Here is a 13,274-nt window from a genome sequence, read left to right on the forward strand (position 1 = left end):
AGATGACATGATGACCTTCCTTGTCTCGTCGAATGGATGCATTCATCCAGAATTTTGCAAGCAAGACAGGATAGATGGGTCCATCTAAAATGGTTAAATAGTGCTCTAAGTTTTAAGTGGCAAACATGTTTGGAAGGTCGATCCCATACTCGTTGAAATCTTCAGGAGATATTTTTCTCTCTTTGAGAACAGAAGGAATGATTTCCTTATGGGAGGAAGATGTGTTGAAAAAAAGGAAAAAATAAAACTTTTGTTGAAGAATCTTAAAACTTGATAAATAATAAGAAAGATTGAGGGTTTATATAGTGGTAACCCACATTGGAGTTGGTTACGCCTTACAGCATTAGTGGGCCACGTGTTGGTTCTCTGTGGGGAGATGTGAAGTCCGCCACATATTTTGTCTTGGAAGTTGAAACGTAATTATTCCATAACTGGCATGCGCACGTCTTAAAGAGACATTTTGGAAAAAGTGAGTCATAATTAGCTGACAATTATGGACTTATGGGTCATTGAAACGTCTAGTCGAAATTTAATGACTACAAGAAATATCCATTTTACGTGTATGCGTAATATAAAGATAATCATCATAGTCAATATGGTAAATGTATTGAAAAGTTAAAATTTTCCAAAATGGTATTGTCAATATTGCGTTCCAGAAAATATCTAAGCAAAAGGAAAACATTCACCATTACATTCGAACACAAAAGAGTCAGCAAGTTGAAAATATTCTAAAAGTTATTACAACTTGTTAATGATTGAAGTCATTAGAGAGGTTGGTCTTCATTTGAGAATACTGGAAAGCAAGTACAGATAAGCATCGCTCGACCATGGCTCATTGTTTCTTCAACTCTTCAATTTCAGACTCTAATTTTTGGGCTTCTTCGACGTGTTGAATGCCAGTTTGAATCTCTGCAGAAAAGTCCTGGCAGTCAAGCTTACGGATTTCGTCCTGACGATCCTTCGCGGTCTGTATCTTCTGCTATAGTAAAGATTTCTCTTGCTTCCAGGATTAAATTTTTCCTTCATAATGTCATACTCTTCCTGATACTTTGAATGTTGGGCCTCCATGGCTTCAATTCGAGCGTTCGAAGCATCACCAGCAGTCTAAGACGAAGCTTGTTCAGTTTCTTTCTCTGCAAGTTTCTTCGAGAGATCTTGTTTTTGAAGTTAGTCTGATTGGAGTTGATCAACCAAGAAGCCCACAAATATTAGTATTTAAGAGACTTTGAGGTCATAACAGATGTTAACATTGTCATTCACAACTTGGATGAAATCAATCTCGAAGACTTTTTGCTTAATTTGTCCAAGAAGGCTCTGGCTGGTTGGCTCATCAGTTTTTCCTCCTGAACCAATTGAAGAAGCCCTATCTTTTTCAGACGAATCACTTCTTGCTTTGAGCACCACTTTAAGATAACCAGCAGGGTTCGTAACCTTGAGTTCGTTTATTTTAGTTTGTGATGGGATTTTTGGAGTATTTGCCGAAGTGGTTGTTGGTTGCTCAGTTGTTCCAAAAGGCCAATACGGACTTCCCATCTCCTTTGATTTTCTTATAGCTTCATTGGAAGGTCCCTCTTCGATCACAGTCTCTTTCTCTTCTTCACCTTTAGATTCCTCACTAGCTTCGTCATTTTATGACAAAGCAATATCACCCTCCATGTCAATGTCTTGATCATGAGGAGGAATCTCTGGTGAAGAATCCTTAGGAGGTATTTGTTGAAGAGGCTTCACTCGCATATTGTGATTGAACATGTCGTCACTATCAATGTTAGAATTTGAAAGTTGTAATGGAGTTGGTTTGGTCGAAGACGCTTTCGCTTGCACAAGAATGGTAAAAGAAAGATCACCTAGTTTATTGTTTGACCCTTCAAAAGATCCTTTAACAAATGCATCAGGGATTGATTGAGAACTCAGACTAGCAAGTTTGTCAGGTTGTAAGGTCGAAGTGGCAGTGCCAATAACATCATCCTGTATAGGTAAACAATAAAAGATATAAACATAATGCAAGTCAGGGAATATCATTCGAATAAATGAGTACTATTTACCTTAGGAGCAGCATTATCTGGGCTCGAATTGTGGCTCTCAGTCCCAACAACCTTCGTAGATTGTTCCTTTGTCGCTCCTTGGTTATCCGAAGCTTCAGGCTTCGAGATCCCAGAAGACTTTTCTTTTGTCTGAGGAGGGATAATTTTTGCCCTTTTTGGTTTGGTTAATTTGGTATGTGGAGGAGATTCATCTCCAGAATCAGATTCAATTCGAATATTGCTTGTGGCAGCTTTCCTTTTTGGAGTTCGGGGAGGTTTTTGAGTATTCTGCAAAATATATAAAAGGAGAAATATTAGGCTCCTACTGAAGGCCTCTAAAAGCCGTAATGAATCAAATTTGAATACTTACCGCAGGTTTTGATTTGCTGGTATTAGTATCTTCACTGGACTTCTTCCCTTTCGAAGCAACTGTAGATCTTTTTGCGGCAACATCTTTGATACCTTGTTTTCGAGAGACAACTGTAAATAAAGAAAAAAGAAAACATGTGAGTAAAGATGTTAAGTTTAAATGTGCAAAATCAAAAGATTTGTGCGCTCCACACCTTCGAGTATTGCAGTCAGAACACGAACGTGTTCTAAGCCAACATGAAGATGCCCTTTGAAATTGTCCAAGGTATACTTAGTCGGAACCACTCTCTAGGTATGTTTTTTGTAATCTTCGCGAAGTTGTTTTATAACATCTCCACAAGCGAACTAGTCTGGAAATGAGGGGCTGAAAGCCACGCCAAAATCAGCACTAGGAAGTCGAGGAAATTTTGGAGGGTACATGTTGAAAGCCGTCTTATAACGTTGATCAGGTAAAACATACGTAGGCAGTTTCAGACTCTCCAATTTTTTAGAAAACTTTCGTGTAACGTAAATGCTGCCTCATGAATGGTTCGACTAAGATCACTTGGCAAGTAGACAGTTTCAAAAAACTTTTGGAACGCTTGAATCTCTTTGATGTGTGTCGAAGTACCTTTTTTGAAGCGCTCCTGTATAAGAACAAAGGCTAAAGTCAGTTCCTTGGAAAGCGCAGGAACATCAAAAATTTCCTTGTTGTAATAATCAACCCACCACTTCGTGAATTCCATGGTGCAATAGAAAGCAGGTTTAAATCTAAATGGAGTTAAAGAAGTTATTCCAATATATTTGGCAGTCTAGCGTTCGAAACCTTCTTCAGTAGAAAACATGGATGGAAGACGCAAGTGGCTTTTCTTCGCATACATGGTTGAAGGTGTAATTTGTACTAAACTAAATTGTCTTACGACCAGGTTAGGCTGATAACTTAATAGCCCATAGTGGTTCTTCGAGTTCCTCAACCTATGAACTAATAATTTGGGGGTTAAGAAAGCTTCCCAGATTGTTTGGGACTCAGCTTGATGTTTGTCATACCCTAGTTTTGACCCCCCCTGAGATGTCATACTTCCAGACATTTCAGCAACTCAAGACAAGTACCCAGAGCAGTCACTTGTTTACCTAATACTCAATCGAGGGTGTTCAAGAACAAAGAAGCTCAGGCAAAGGATCAATCAATAAAGAAAATGACCTCTAATACAATCATAGGACTCAAATAATTCATTTATCCACCTATGATGATTAGACACCAGTCATCAGGACTCAGGATTGCTCAGGTCACCAGACTAGGGTTTTGAGCCCATCAAGGACCACATTTTGGAAACCCTAAAAAGATCCCGGAAATCAATCAAAGGGTTCAATCATCTTCAAATGATCCATATGACAATATCTTCTGGGCATTGTACTTCAATTCAAGATCCACAGTCATCAGTTTCATCTGGTCTACAATTAGGGTTTTTGACCTAATTCACCTGGACAGTTGACTTTTAATCAGGACATGGATCCACAATTCAAAACATGGCTCAAGAACTTCTATTAACTCAATATAATCCATTCATACCATTCATTTAAGGAGGAGAGCTTGATTCATCACAAAAATCCAAGATTTCACTTCATCTGGAAAAAGTCAACTGTACAAGATCACCTTTAACTTTTAGGGTTTTGGGTCAACCCATGACTTTTAAGGATCAAAATCATCAATATATGATTATTGAAGTCATTTGACCAAGAAAAATCAAGAAAATCAATCAAGAATCAAAAAGTCAAGGATTGACTTTTCATACTTAGAAATTTTTCTAAGTATTTAAAGGTCTTTTTTTCAAAACTTTGGAAGGAAATATCTCAAAATTTCAACTACAAACTGAAAAAAACTTCCAACATCAAAGTTGTAAATTTTGATCCAATGAAAAACTTTATCACATATGATTTTTTGGCTAGAAATCAACCATTGATGAGATATGGAGCTTCAAAGTGACTGCCTTCATAAAAATAGCAAAGAAACCCTAGTTTTCTTCAAACTTTAAGCCCATTTTACACATATTTCCCAAATGATTTTGAAGAAACTCCAAACTAATGAATTGAAGTACATGTTAAGGGCTTTCCAAATTGTGCTCAACCTCCTCTAAATTCATTTTGACCTAGGAGTTATGCTTATGCAAATTTGGGCTCATGAAGTGAAATTATAGGTCATGTTCAATTTTGGAACTTTGCAAATTTGTGCAATTGCCTCTACCAATTGATGCTACATGTCATATAACACATCAGTAAAGATGCCATACATTCATTTTCATCATTGCATAAGGATTGAAGAATATTCCCAAAACAAGAACATGTGATTATGTAATGATTGCTTTTGTGAAATTTATGGCCAAGTGGTGAATCACCAAAGGAATCTCTTCCGAACCAATTGGAACTCTTCTCTTCATCAGAAATGTTCCCCAAGATCACAAGAGATTAATGGATAGGGAGCTAACCCGAGTTTGACATCATTGCATTTGTGAGATTCTTTGAATTTCTTCATGGCCAAGAAACCAGAACTACCTCACTAAGCAAGCTCACTCTCTCCAATTGTACTGAGCTATTTGCCTATAAATAGAAGTTTCTTCCTCAGTATTCAACACACCAAAGCAAATCCAGTTTTTTCTTTCTCTTCCTCCCTCTCATACTTAGATTTTTCAAAGGTCCTTTGGCAAGAAGACTCGGGTTCTTCAAACATGAGCTTTTCCTTTGAAACTAAGCATTCAAACATCTCAAGGAGGTCCGTTAGAAGTGATCCAAACCCCTGGAACACTTATGTAAGTGCAAGAACATCATCTTCACTTTCAATTTGGAGCAAGGTCAGTTGGACGTCTGTAGAGCAATTCAGAAGGTGTCAAAGCATTCTAAGCATTCGAACACATTCCTTGGGGTGTATTGAAGCTATTCAGATAGTCGCAACTCATCTGTAAGTGAAGAATCATCATCAGCCATTCTCACTTGGAGCTCAAGCAAGAGGGGTCGAGCAGAGCATTTCAGAAGCTTTCAAATCAATTCAAGTGCCCAGATAGCATCAACAAGGTCCCAAGAAGCTTTTGCAATCATCTAATCATAGCCAAAAGCTCTCCACCATCCTCACGACCTTCAGTTTCAGAGGTAAGTTTCTAAACTCCACCTCTTTAATTCACGTACCTATTTTAATAAAGCTCGATACGATTTCATTCAGTGTCATTAGAGGATCAAAAGCCCTCTACTCTCATGCATTTATTCATTAGCATTATCATTTAATTTTATTTTTGAATTTTAGGGTTCTTCACGTATTCTGTTTAATTCAGTAGATATAGTTAATATAAATTTATGTTAGTTATATATCTGGAATCGTGAGTGAATTTAGAGCAAGTTTGCTCTTTACATCTTTGCAAATGGTTGAGAATTGAGAGAGTTCAGAATTTCAAAATGTTGGAGCTTGAGGTTGAAGACGAAGATGGTGAAGCGCGCCATTTTTCAAACTCTCAGAGGCAAGTTTAAAATATAATGAGTTGAAGGTGTATTATAAACAAATACATCGTTTAGCTCACTTGGTCACATGCGCTTCCTCTCTCTCTTGCCATAAGGTCTGGGGTTTGATCCCCCCCTCAGACCTTTTTATTTCATTTTTCAAAATAAACTTTGGTTTTCACATATAACCAAACAAAACCCGTCTTTAGTCACACTGAGCGTGTGGCTCAATTGGCTTTGTTTTGTGTGATGGCCATGGGGACGTGGGTTCAAGCCTTGGTGGAGACAAAACCATATTTTGTATCACTTTTCCCATTCAATTTCTTCACAACTTTAACCATTTGATTCACACTTCAAATTAAATCATTTATACTTGATTTTTCACACACTCTTCATTTAATATATCTATTTTATGGATATCCAAAAAAATCATAAAAATACATTAATCTTAATATATTTTAATTAAGTTTAAAATCACATGTTTTTAAGTATGTTTATTACTTTAAAATATAATTTTCCTTTTGATTTTCAAAACCTAAATATCTTTGTAAATATTTTTGTGATAAAACCCTAATAATTTTGGTCTTAATTAGGTTTAGATTTTGTCTGTCCCTTAATTAAGTTGACTTTTGTCAATTTTCAAACTTGTTTTCAAATCTCCGATTAAACAAATGATCTAGGTTTTCAAACAACAAAACCTTGTATCTTTCAAAATCTTTCAACAGTAAATCATAAGACCCAACACCTCTTTTTAGTTTGTTTTTTTCAAAACATATTTAAACAGAAAACTCCTCATCTGTTTTCAAAACTTTTTTATGGTATTTGTGTTGCACCCCAAAATTTGTCCTCTTAATTTGAGCTATAAGTTATTAACGGCGCTTATTTCGTCGTTTGAAAAGTGAAAAAATAACATTAAAGAGTTCTCGTGGTTTTAAGAAGGTATGGTGTGAAATATGGTTCAAATAGTGGAGATACGAGAAAATTCATAAATCTTATTCTGAAAGTGATATGAGCTGAATTCCAGCGTTGGCTTGACTGTTTCGACGATATCTACAACTTTCGTGTTCGGCTCGGAAGCCGGTTCTTTGAGGAAGGTTGTCAGATTTGCAAATTGCTTGAGATTTCACGGTGAAAATGGTGCTGAATGTAGGGTTTCGTGCCCCGGAAAATTCATATCTCACAATCCGTTAGTTGGATTTGCTTGAAAATTTAACTGTAGCTCTGTACCATCATTACCAAGATTTCATATGTTCGGACCGTCAGATGATTATGCACCAAAAAGTCCCAGCATTTTAAGGATTGTCACGTTCTTTCGGTAAAAAGTGTGTTTTCGAGTATGTCGCTTCGAGTTTGAAAATTCATAACTTCTTCGATTTTTACCGTATGAAGCCCATTCTGGAGGCATTCTTTCGGAAATTTCGTTAGCTTCGATTCTTCGTCACACATGCTTGTTCAGATTTCGAGCCGAAGATGGAGTTTTATCGAGTTCTTTGAGCGATACGCGCAAAATTCTGCACAGTCGCACCAGATGAATCGACGTTTCTCGTCATTCAAACGGGCGTATTTTCTTCATCGCTTATCGGATTGAGACGATTCTCGCGGCGAAGAATCACAAATTTGGTCATCTTCATAATGGCATTGGTTTCGTTCCGTAATTCAGAGCCGAACCGAGTTTCCTTAAAAACGAGCCAAAATAAGACGCACCGAGGGCAATTTGGACATTTCGCATTGGCAATATATAAACTTTTTGCTCTTCACAAATCAAAAGGAGAACTCTCATAATTTTAATTCACCAAAAGATCAAAAACACCTTCTCTCAATTCTCTCTCAATTCTCTTGAATCAAAAACCACAAATTACTTAAAACTTTCATCAAAACTCGTCAATTTTCTTCAAGAATCAAGAACAACATGGATTGAAGATCAAGGTTTCAAGTTCGAATCTCTCCTTCCTCTTCTTGATCTCGCGCGACCCCTCCCTCTCTCCCTTCGGATCTTGTTTTCTCGTTCACATCGCATTCGTGTCGTGTTCGCGTTCGTATCGAGTTCGTGTTCGCACTTCGGTTAGATCTTCATCCGGTAAGCTTCGAATCTTGAATTAAGTGCTTAATTGTTGATCGTTATGTGAATTTGGATCTAGATCTATATCTTGTTCTTGATTTGTGGATGATTGATGATGATTGATCGGTGAATTTGTTCATTTTCGCTCGAATTGATAATAATAATGCGAATTGTGGTTAGATCTAATGATTGTTGCATATAATTGTTGCTCGTTGATGATGAATTGTGATATTTGTGTTTGGATCCGTGATTAGTTGATGATTTTGTGTGCATAATTGTTGATGTTCATGTGTGTTGTTTGCGACGTATTCAAAGTGTTCGTATAAATGCATGTGTCGCACTTTCATTCGATATTTGCCTTGCATGACGCGTCATACTCAGCATGTTTATTGATATGTAGCTCATTTGATTCGCGGATTTACGTATAGCATGAAAATTCAATGTTTGTTTGTTTTGATTTCGAGTCGGCACGTTTTGGATTGAGTGCGAATGGCTCCGAAGCTTTAAAAATGCATAAAAACCTGTTTTTCTACAGCAGGAACCGGTTCGTCCCAGCCAGGAACCGGTTCCCACTCAATCCAAAATTGCTGTCTTTCTGTGTTTTTGTACTGGGAACCGGGTTGTCCCTAGGTGGGAACCGGTTCCTGCGTTGTTTATGCCTCTGTGATTTTGTGCCAAGAACCGGTTCGTCCCAGCCAGGAACCAGTTCCCACGTTATTTTACTCTCTGTGATTTTGTGCCAGGAACCGGGTTGTCCCTAGGTGGGAACCGGTTCCCAGTTATTTCAAATATGCATGCCTCTGTGTTTTTGTACCAGGAACCGGGTTGTCCCTAGGTGGGAACCGGTTCCCAGTTTGCTTATTTGGACAGTCTCTGCTTTTTTGTACCAGGAACCGGGTTGTCCTAGGCAGGAACCGGTTCCTGTGTGTTATTTTTGTGTTTTACTTTTTAACTTCTATCTTACATAACTTTTTACTCGTAGCTCCGTTTTGCATGTTCTTTATATCGTCGGAAAGCTTATGAGATGTACTATCTAGCTAAATACTTGGTTTTCATTAATTTGTAGATCATTCATGTTTGATTTTTCTTTGATGTTTCATCGTCTATTTCATGTTTACATTACTTACCCGTTTCTTTTGGTTTATAGTAATAACGCAATTCCGATTGCGATGTTTGTTATCTCTAACTTGTGTGCTAGTGTGCAAGGCTTTTGGATAGTCACCGACCGGCGCTTATTGCTTGAGTTTTCCGCTTTACTTGCGGAACACGACTTCCTTCACTCACATCGTGTTCTCATCTTGGAGACACGTTCCTATTACTTTATATCTGCTTGTTTGGTTTGCTTGTTCCTCTTGCAGGTGTATTGTGATTATGCTCGACGCGCGTGTCGACCTTTGTGTGCTCTCCTGGCTAATCGGTGTGCTGACTATTTGCTTTTGCTTTGCTAGCTCGCTCGCGGGATCCCAGTTTCTTTGCTTTTCTGCGCTTTAATTTACGGATCATCATCCGTTTGGTATTGATCCCGTTTCATTTTATTTTTCTCGCACTTTATCGCTTTCTCGCATCATCCTATAACATGAGAAGTAGGACTTAGACATGCATCTGGCCAAGCCCTCGAAAGAGGCTCTGTTTTTGTTGGTGTGTTTACATTTGTGCTTTGCGGCAAGGAGTCACGGTGTAATAAGTCCTATATGGAGCTCCGTTAAGTCCTCATGGAAGGCACGCGGAAAGGGTTAGTAATCAACCTCCGCTTAGTTTCATCGAGTCCGTTCGGTATGCGCACGCTACGCGTCGCTCGCTTCCGAACTAGCACAAGATCTTGTTATTGAGTATGTCAGGAAAAAGGTTCATGCATCCGGATCCCCGCCTTTCCTATAGCTCGCGTCGCTCGACGTTGATGCTCGGTGTACGCACGCACCATTTTCCTTTACGATCCGTGACGGCTTGGTTGCTGAGAGGGACCCGTTCCTCTTGTCTATGGCCCGGTCATTTTCGCGAGGTCTAATGCTTGGTTGACTTGGGTTGAGCTACTCCCCTTAGCTATGGCGGGACCGCTTTTCTACCACTCGGTCAGTACCGTTGGTTTGTTTGCTTTACGAGCAGAGCTCGTTTGTGTGATATACTTGTTTGCATTCGCTTTTCCCCCGTAGGTTGATAGTTTAGTTTAGACTGGTACCCTTTGTATGATAATATTAGGTAGCAAGCTTTCCCCCTTAGCTTAGGTCTTCCTCATGCATTCTTTAAAACACAAACCACACTCTTTGTTTTTCTTTTCTTAAGAGCTTGTTATTTCCGCTTCATTCCCAAGCATAAGTCTCCAAAGGTTGATCAGCGGAGTGCGAATGTAACTCGTTCACCTAAAAAAACACAAAACAAACAAAAATTAGTTAGCCGAGCTACAGTACCTCTGATTCCTCAAAAAGGATACGTAGGCAGCGGGGTAGGGCCCGTGCGAGTATAACTCTTTCTTTTCCCTACATTTTGCATGCATTTTAGTCCAGATTAGTGCAGTTTGCTTACACACCCATAAGTTTAGACATAAGCGTGGATACCATCGAGTACGATGCGCGTAACCGACTCCCTTACCCTTTTCTCTGGTCGTGAGACCGTTGTTTTGTTTTGTGGTTTGCTGGCATTCCCTTCCTTTTCAGGATAAATATGTTAGTGGCGACTCTGTTAATTTTCGTGGTAGCGACAGCTGGCGACTCTGCTGGGGACGTCTCGACCTATTGCGGGTCCGGACTCGGCGAGTCGATCCTAGAGCTTGTGTGTTTATCTTTGGGTGTTTTATTGCTTTGCATAATTACCTTTTTGCATTGCATTCTATCTGCGCTTTTACTTTTCTGCATCATATTCTAGACTGTCTGGATCTCTGTTTGTTGGGTGGGTGTTTCAAGAGGTAAAAGGCCCAATACCCAGGCTATGAGTGATACCATAGGAACTAGGACTAGAGTGGTCGTGACGGACAGAAGGCGTATGCCTGATTGATCTGATCACGTATCCACGGGCAGAGCTTGGTGGAATGAGGCAATATCGTATGATAACGCCTACGTTCGATCCTCTGTTGGTTTTTGACCTACCCTGGCCTAGATTTACCCGTGAGTGGGGCGGGAATCAATCATTGCTTAACAGGTACATTGTTGGTTACCGCTGTTCTCGTTCGAGGGTTACCGCTGTTCTTGTTCGAGGGTTACCGCTGTTCTTGTTCGAGGGTTACCGCTGTTCTCGTTTGAGTGTACTATTGGTTCCTGTTCGTGGAGTACTATGGTTCTTGTTCGAGTAGTAATCCATGTTCTATTCCAGTGTGTTGTTGACTATGGGTTTTGGTTCCGTGGTTTGACATTCTATGTTCCTTGTGGTATACTATTTGGGGCCGAACCTTTGGCTATATATTATGTGTGTTACCGGCAGTCCAGAATGCCTGGTGGGCGACAACAAGTCCCACCACTTTGCATCATAGCATATTTATTTCCCAAAAGAAATGCAAAAAAATGTATATAATAATAAGCATTTGCATGTCATATTTTTCAGGGATATTCATGAGTTCACTCAAGTTGAAGATGGACTTTCTCACCGATACTGTCAAAGAACGTACGAGGCATACAAGAGCTTATAAGATTCCGGATATTGATGTTTCAGGGTTGATAGGTTTGAGTTCTCGGTTGAAAGGGGGGGCTCTCCGTGACTTCAATCATGATTATGGCAATTTGCTCTCCATCCTCAATACATCTTTTGATCCGATGGCTTTGATCACCCTGTTTCAGTTCCATGATCCGCAGTTGAGATGTTTTACATTCCAGGACTATCAACTGGTCCCAACGCTCGAGGAATTTTCTTACATACTCAACATCCGAATCACTGATGATGTACCTTTTGTTCGAGTTCCCAAGGTTGTGAGGTTTGAAAGGATAGATGAAACTCTTCACATGGTATAAAGGAAGTGGAAAGAAATTCGAAGTCATCGGGCGGTGTTTCTGGTTTCTATCTTTGCTTTCTGATTAGTAGGGCTGAGGATGCGGCTAAGAAAGAGCATTGGGTTGATTTTAGTCGTTTGCTTGCTATCATGATTTATGGCATTGTCTTATTCCCATCAATGGAGAACTTTGTGAGTTTGGCGGCGATCTGTGTCTTTATGAACAAAAATCCCGTTCCAACATTGCTTGCGGATGCTTATTTTTCGATCCATTTGAGAAACAAAAAGGGAGGATATGTTGTCGGTTCTTGTCTTCCATTGTTGTACAAGTGGTTCATGTTGCATTTGCCGGTGAGAGGACCTTTTATGCTCAAGAAGAGTTCTCTTAAGTGGTCAGATAGGATTGCTAACCTCACATCTTATGACATCAGGTGGAACTATTGTGTGGGGAAGGTTTGGAACATCATCACTAGTTGCGGTCAATATCCCAACGTTCCTCTCATGGGAACCAGAGATTGCATTAGTTATAACCCCACGCTCGCTTACCGTCAATTGGGATACGCAATGGAAAGGGATCAGAAGGATGTAGAAGCATTTGAATCAGTGTACTTTGCCGATGGTAAAGATCCTTTAGAGCTAGAAAAGATGGCGTATGCTTGGACTAAAGTCCACAAGAGAGATCAGACTACTTTGAGCAAGAATGTTCCTATTGCTATGGGTCCTTACAGGAAGTGGGTTGAGGCAAGAGCGGCAGATCTGTTGTTGCCATTTGTGAGGTCATGTCCATTGTACGAGCAACCTCCCGTGGTTTTATCTGATACAGTCGCGGCTGAACTCTATATTCAAGCCAAGGCGGACAACATCAAGCTAAAAGCAAAGGACAAAGAGGTTGGCTTGGAAAGGTATTTTCAAGATCACGAAAAGGCGGAATTGGCGCGTAAGCTCAAGCATGCGCAAGGTGAAGGTTCAAACATGACACGTGCTCAAAGGCGATCTCATGACTTGATGGAAGAAAGCTTGTACCGAAAACAGCAAGAATGTGCGAAGTTGCGAAGTTCTGAAAACAATAGCAAGAGAAAGGTGAAGTATTCGGAAAAGCAATTGATGGAGCAAAAAGCCAAGTCAGCTCGACTTAAAGAAGAGCTCGCAAGACTCCGAGCCCAGCGGAGAGGAGATGGAGGAGCTCACTCTGTTATCAGACGATACTAGTGTTGCTATGGAGTGAATTTGTTTGACTCATGGTCGATTCACTGTTTATTTTTGATGTTTGTCGCCCATATCCAGGATTGTTGGATGGGGTCGCATTTTGATGTTCTGAATTTCTTTTGTATGCCTTATGAGCACTTTGTGACACGATTATGTGTTTTGTTTGTATGAACTCCAATTCTCAGTTATGTTGAATGAAATATGCTCAGTTTGATGAATTATTCTCGTGTGTGGATTGTTGTTC

At 39.6% G+C, this 13,274-nt stretch overlaps 1 protein-coding gene across 1 annotated transcript; it reads left to right on the forward strand.

Annotated features, from left to right (window-relative positions):
* Positions 1–11,175: 11,175 nt before the first annotated feature.
* On the forward strand, positions 11,176–13,033 carry LOC131659270 (uncharacterized). Its single transcript, XM_058928482.1, has 3 exons — positions 11,176–11,269; positions 11,443–11,809; positions 11,917–13,033. Exons 1-3 carry the CDS (start codon positions 11,176–11,178, stop codon positions 13,031–13,033), a joined length of 1,578 nt encoding a protein of 525 aa, XP_058784465.1.
* Positions 13,034–13,274: the final 241 nt, after the last annotated feature.

This window comes from Vicia villosa, linkage group LG3 (genome assembly GCF_029867415.1).
Source record: "Vicia villosa cultivar HV-30 ecotype Madison, WI linkage group LG3, Vvil1.0, whole genome shotgun sequence".
NCBI lineage: Eukaryota > Viridiplantae > Streptophyta > Magnoliopsida > Fabales > Fabaceae > Vicia > Vicia villosa.

Excerpts from the sequence above, each read along its gene's own strand:
- LOC131659270 (XM_058928482.1), top strand. The coding sequence starts at position 11,176 with ATGGTTCTTGTTCGAGTAGTAATCCATGTTCTATTCCAGTGTGTTGTT. Across the intron at positions 11,270-11,442 it reads GACATTCTATGTTCCTTGTG|GGATATTCATGAGTTCACTC; the intron begins GTATACTATTTG and ends CATATTTTTCAG. Across the intron at positions 11,810-11,916 it reads CGAGTTCCCAAGGTTGTGAG|GGCTGAGGATGCGGCTAAGA; the intron begins GTTTGAAAGGAT and ends TCTGATTAGTAG.